The 6,726-nt window shown below is 54.8% G+C and overlaps 1 protein-coding gene across 1 annotated transcript in view; it reads right to left on the bottom strand.

Moving 5' to 3' along the window:
* CUEDC1 (CUE domain containing 1) overlaps positions 1–6,726 on the bottom strand; it is a 28,225-nt gene that overhangs the window by 7,555 nt on the left and 13,944 nt on the right. The window contains exon 3 of the mRNA XM_009329122.1: positions 4–86. Coding sequence (XP_009327397.1) covers positions 4–86 — 83 coding nt within the window. The remainder of the gene's footprint in view (positions 1–3; positions 87–6,726) is intronic.

The following is a 6,726-nucleotide window of genomic DNA, read 5'->3' on the forward strand; positions in this document are numbered from 1 at the left end:
AACGCCTGGCTCTCGTAGGCGGGAGGGGAGTAGACGGGAGGGGGCTCCTCGTCCGAGCTGTCCGGCTCCAGGGTCCGCTCCAAGATCTGCAGGGCGAGAGGATGGGGTGAGGGCGAGCCGGGGAAACGCTCCCCGCCGGGCCGGGCCCCCACACGTGGCAGCAAGGCGGGGACGGGTCCAGCTGAATGCCGCTGCGGAGAGGATGGGGGCAACCTCCCGGCACCGGTCCCCCTGCACTGGGGGGCTTTTCGTGGGGTTCAGAGGTGCTGTTCTCGAGGGATGAGACACCGCATTTTGGGTGGGCGGGTGAGCCTGTCCTTGGGTGCACACAGCCCTTGGGAGCCTTCTGACAGGAGCAGAAGGGTCTCTGTTGGGTTTTGGGGTGGTAAAGGAGCAGAGCACAGGGCTGTTCCACTCCAGCGGGTGGCAAACTCTAACACTTCTACAATGGCTTTCCAGTGCCCACAATTACTTTACAACACGAAGTATAGATCTTCAGCTTCAACGAACTGCATGTATTTAATTAGTCAATGACAACCACGTTGTTCCCAGAAACATGATCACCCAGGTTATCCTGATACTCTCAGACTCACTATGGACTCACAAATCTGGAAAATATTTTCTGTCTTACGTTTTGTTTGTACAAATTAAAGGGATGCTTGAGATCTGGATTGTGCAGTTACATGGGCAAAAGTTGTTTTGAGCTAATATTTTTAAAAGTAGAGTGAAATACAGGCTAGTGGCATCCATAACTCCTAGGGGACCACAACGAAACAACTCAAAAAAGAGCTGAAAATGCACATCCGTCCTAGTTCACAGCCAATTTCCTACTCCAGTCTTGGGCTTGTCTTGCAGATTATGTCAAAGCATGTAGTGGTTTTAAAAGCAGAACAAGTGGGATGGCACAGTTCTTCTCTTCCCACACAAGTGTTTATCCTGGCTCCAAAATATGCTTCCCTGACTATTTCCTTTCCAAAAATATTCCCAAAACTTGTAGTGCTAACTCCAGAAAAGCTGTCTGGGATCCCAGCTCTCTCCTGCCCAGCCTTGCTGCCAGACAAAGAGAGAAATGTAAGTGGGGGGAAAAAAAGAGGCAAATTTGGATGATTCCCCGCGGCCGGTGGCACCGCGTGTCAGCCCCCAGCACGCTGCAGCATCCTCCCACCTGCGGAGGGGAGAAAGTCACCCGTGGGACAGAGCACCCAGAGGTACCAAGAGATCCCCATCTCAGCGGGGGACATTCGATTCAATTCGACCCATCCAACCGCGTCCCCGTGGGACCAGCCCGTCCCCGCAGCGGGGCCGACACGCCAGAGCTCGGATGTGCCGGGCCAGGTGCTGTACGAACAAAATGCAAGGTGAGAAAAATGGCATTACTTCCACCGCAGAGGGCTCCCCAGATTTAACATTTCCACATCTGACATGTATTTATAAACACAGTAAAATCTCTCTTCAAAATAAAAAATTGAGTCGGCTCAGAGAGTTTCAGAGCAAGGGGCTAAAATACTTTGCAGCACGGCAAATCGACCCTTGGGAAAAGCCACCAAATCCAAGATTAACATTCACTTTAAAACCATAAACAGATTATACAGCTACTGCGTCTCATTTGGAAATGCAGGGCCAAATTCAGTTCTGGATTAACGCCACTGTTGAAACAGAATTACCCCAGGAACACTTTTGATCCATAATATCATTTTCAAAGGCTTTTTCCTAAGCGGCAGGCAGAGAGTTCAAGATAACTGTCCCTAAAATGGTATTTAATTCAGAAGAACGTGCCAATCACATTTCTTAGCGAAACAGGGTATAATCAGATTCAAAGCCATTAAGCGGAGCAGTCACCTCTGAAGGTCACCCGGGCTCTCCCCTGCCCATAGCGAGGCCACGCGTGACAGCCGTGTCCCCAGCGCTCGCCCGGCCTCTCCCGCCGGCTCGCAGCCCTGAGCTGCTCCAAGGGGCTTCCAGGGGCTGCCGAGAGCGAAACCCACTTGCAAAACCTGGGAAACTTGGCCCGAACTCTGGGAGGAGGTTTAGTTTGGCAATGCTGGTTAACCCCTGTTTTCGTCCCCAGGGACAGCCCTGCTCTGGCTCAGTACCCAGAGGAATTGCTGATGCCTCCAGAGGACAGGGGGACAATTCCTGCTCCACAGGCACACTCCGCTCTCCCTCCCTGGTTTTTTTGTAATCCTGGATGCATTTGCATGCGTGGACGAGCCCCGTGAGCGAGCCTGAACGGCAGCCCCCTGCAAACACCGGCACCTGGCCAGACCCTGCACCCCGGCTCAGGGCAGCAGCCCCCGGGCTGAATATGGTGCCATGGGGCCCTCCAGCCGATGCTCCCAAGGGACACAGGGTGCCCGTGCTGCAAACAGACCTCTCCGTGCGGGAAAGGCAGCTGGAGACCCCAGGCACGCACCGACGGCCCCACAGGGATCCCACCCTCCCCATGGCATTTGCTCGCCACACGGGACAGGACCCATAGAAAAGCATCAGGATGTTCACTGCCAGGCTCGAGGGGCCATTTCCAAACAGCACCGGGAACCCCCAGCTCGCTCCCCGCTCGCTAACAAAATGCATTTAACAGATCACTCAGCCGAGAACCGTCTCCATCCCCGCAGTCGCTCTCTGTCCCCAGGATCTGCTCCTGCTTGCCAGGAGCCAGGCGCGGAGCAGTGTTGTGTGAGCGGAGAAGGAACAATTCTGACAGCCCTGCCCGGCTCTATTCACCGAGGACAAATAAATCTGCTGGAGTCAATTAATAAAATACTGCTTCTCGGTTCCTCCTCTGCTATCATGACTCATTCATAGCAAAAAGCCGGCTTTGTTCGCACCTCTGGTATTATACTTTAATTGCAATATTCCATGGCTGGTTTAGTCACATATTAAATTGAGTTATAACACATTCACAGGGTACGCACACTCCTTAAAAGATTTGGCTACTCCAAAAGGATGGAGAAAGAGCCTGGACATCAAGGGGAAAACAGGTTACATAGGGTACACTGCAAACACACACATTATCCAAATATGAAGATGAGAGCTTCTGCAGAGAACCATTAGCTCAGCAATGCCATGCTAGCCCATAAACCTCAAAGAGTAAAATCAGCCCCCAAAATCAGGAAATGGGCTTGGAAATTCCCAGATCTATTTAAAAATCCTAAGATCTATAAAGTAACAAGAAGAGCCTGTGGTTGGGGTCTCTGTCTCCCAGCGTTTGACCTTTGAGTGTATATTCAAGGTCTTCTCTGTAACCACGAAGGCTGGGAAATCCCATTTACCGGAGCCAAAGCCCCCAGCCCACCACGCACCAGGCGTTGGCAATCCCCCTGCAAACCCCTGCCCCGCCGGGGAGGGACCGGCTCCTCCTGATGCAGATGCCTCTGTTCTGGGGAAGGCATTACTCAACACGACACAAGAGTCTGGGACAACTCATTGAAATCGCAGCCCACGCTGGATAGCGTGATTGAGCGCAGCAACGCGCCGAGTAACTGAAAGTTTCTGGTCAGAAGGTGAACTAAATTAGGGATGGGGACAAGATACTTATACGCCAAAAAGGCTCTGCTGCACATCTGGCTTCAAACAACCCCGAGGGATCGCGTTGCTGGGACATTCCCAGCCCCTGGAATACGGCTGGAGGCTGCGGGGCTTGCAGGAGGCTGCGGTGAAGGGCGCGCTCGGCAAAACCGAGGTGCAGCCAGTGCCCCCGGCACAGACCAGGGCCACTCCGCATGCCCCTCGGGCAAACACCACTGCAGGCAGAGCTGACGGCGGTGAAACACTGCAAACGCAGGCTTTTAAGCCCATTTTTTAAAGGCCTGCTGCTAATCCAGAGAAATGCAAACCACTACACTGGCATGAGTTAAAATCCAGAGAAAAGCAAGTCACGACATCAGCAGGAGTTAATTTAAAAGATAATCCGGTAGTTGTATTTGCAGGATCCTCCCCAATTCCTGTTTGTCCACATCAACATCTTCAGGTGAGCGGTGGGGAGGGCAGCAGGACCCCCAGCTGCCAGCGTGGGGAAGGGGCTCAGCACGTTTCTGGCCCTTATTTCTGTGGTGTCAATGAGGGGCTGGGAAGACGCCAGGAAAAGCAAAATCCTTTGGATTTCCCAAAAAGGAAAGAAGAAAGCTGGTGTCCGACTGCCAGCCCAGGTGTGAGCATGGGCTCGCTCGGGGCATGGTGGGGTGCAGGCTGGGCTTCTCTTCGCCCCGTGCTCCCCGTTTGCAGAATTAGGCTGTGATGACTCATTTAGCTGTTGCCTGATCAACTTTCTTCCTGCCTTAAAATAGTTCTTGCTCTGCTATCACGCAAAAAGGATGCTGAATGCCGTTATTCATTCATCCAAGCCCAGGCACAGGCGTAATCCTTTGCCCTTCTGTTGAGCCCATCACAGGAGGAGCTTAAAGGCTCTGCAAGCTCTGGGTGCGCATGTCCCCGTCCCGTGGGTCACGGGGAGCAGCGAGGCGGCAGCAGGCACCCTGGTGGGGCCGGCACTGCCCCCGCGCCCCCCACCAGCCCCAGCAGCACGGGGTAAAACCTCCCATCCCAGCAGGGTCAGCAGCCGCAGGGCACGGGGCAGTACCTGGTCCTGGCTCGCCCTGGGGACACGGGGGGATGGCTGTCCTCGCTGACCTGCGCCGTGGAGAAAGTGCCAGGTGACATCCCAACGCTAGGCTGGGGGGCAGGCGCAGAGGCCGCGGCGGCCCTTCTGCTGTGCCGCTGTACCACCAAACCCACGGGAAAGGCTCCCGTCTTGCCACTTCCACACCAGCTTTCATCCGAGCGGCTCTGCGCTCCGGGGTGGGGGGCTAGCACGGAAAATGCCCACGCAGGTTTTGCCATCGCTGCCTAGCCAGGATGGCACGGGATGCTCTCCCGCACACGTCCACAGTTGCTTTCTCACTGCATGCTGCGCTCAGGCACCGGCACACCTTCAGGTCCAGCTCCTGCCGTTTGCTCACCACTTAAAAAACATAAAATAAGACCAAACAAAAGCTGACCTTCGGGGAGGAGGCCCACCCCTGAGAGCCCATGGGTGCACCCTGCCTTTTCTCCCGCCCGAGCTGCTAACGACTTGCACGATTCAGATCCACCCTCGCCTGAGCCAGAGCCAAGAACAAGACCTCGGCAGCCGCGGAGAAAGCCTTCATTACGCTCACTGGGGAGCAGATAAGGCGCGCACAGCCCAGGGGAGCACGTCCTCCTGTGCTGGCCAGCATCCTGCCTTTACAAAGCTGGTCCTCACCCAGCCCTGGGAGCGGGGCACTCGATACCTTGCAGAAATGGACTTTTCACATCGAGGGACGACCCGAGAGGCTGCGGGCGCTTCGGGTCAGCTCCAGCCGGGAGCAAGTACGGTGCAAGGCGCAGAGGAGGCTGCCTGCAGCTCGGCCATCAGCCATCCGGGAACGGCACAGACAAGCAGCTGGATAATCCTGGGGGTTGGTCAAACTGGTAATGTCATGCTGGAAACAACAGTTGCTCAGCTCTGTGAGGAGCACAGCCCGAACGGAGGAGCGAACAGCTGTAAAAGCACTGGGACTGATCGCTTGCAGCCCTCACAGCTCAGGAAAGAGCCTTGGCACCAAGCGCAAACACGAATATTCCCTTCCCCAGTGTCTGCTGCAGCTCAGACAACAGATGGGATTGCTCAAACACAGCTAAACCAGCCCAGCCCTTTTTCCCCTGCTATTGCCATGCTGCGTTTGTAGATCATCCCTGCAAACACATCGGAGCCACGACCCCCGTTCGCAGCCAGGACGGGGGTGACACCATCAAGTGCTTGCTCTCCCCAGCCCAGTGCTCCCCTGAGGGCATCCATCGCTCAGCAGCGGCTGCAAGCCCAGGCCTGTAATGACTCAGCTGGGGGATGCGGAGCAGAAGTGCAGAAGGCATTTCCATGCACAGGATTACCTGGAGACAAGGGCTGCCAGAGCCCCGGCTCCTGGAGGGAAGACTCTCGGAGGAAGTCTCAAAACTAGGGACGTTAAACCAGAAGCAACGGCTTCGGCCAGAGCAGATTTGCTGAGCTCTGCCTGCAGCCAGGGCCCTGCAAAGGGATTGCTCGATACAGGAATGAGAAGTCCGGGAACGTGACTGCTCGGCGGCTGCAGGTGTGATTATAATAGGATTGAAATTGGGATGAAAAGTAAAGGATCAGGAACAAAAATTACAATAGTGTCTACCAGCAAACTGAAAGGCAGAGCACACGCCGAGGATGCGCAGGATGGGGCCTTATCAGTCTCTCCAAAATCCCCTCCATCACCTTTCTGTCTGCCTCAGGGGATGTGCATACACAGCTCCCAGGCCCACAGCCTGGGAAGACTGCTTGCGAGCAAATCCTTTTTCATGGAAACAAATAAGGACCTGAAGATCCCCTTTAATACTAGTTCTACCACGTATTAAAATGGCTGGGTTTAAGCCCTTTTCAAAGTAAAAAGCAATCAGGGAGGAGAGCAGAAGTAAGCCCTGTTTGAGACCATGTGCAGCACGTACCTCTCTGCAAAATGGAATTCCCCTCTTGGCTCTGAGAGTAGCGTTCAAAGTCAGAGGAGCAGCCAAGAAGGGACCAGGGAGAGCCATGGAGCCGTTCTGGTCCCGATGCCGGGCATCATCAGCGTTACTGCTCAAGTGCTCTCACCTGACAGTTTTACTGGGGAGCCTGCGGCCAGACCAGCACTCTGAAATGCACGATAACCACATTTAAGAGAAGCAGCGGCGGCTGCTGCT

This window comes from Pygoscelis adeliae, unplaced genomic scaffold (genome assembly GCF_000699105.1).
Source record: "Pygoscelis adeliae isolate BGI_AS28 unplaced genomic scaffold, ASM69910v1 Scaffold427, whole genome shotgun sequence".
Classification (NCBI taxonomy): Eukaryota; Metazoa; Chordata; class Aves; order Sphenisciformes; family Spheniscidae; genus Pygoscelis; species Pygoscelis adeliae.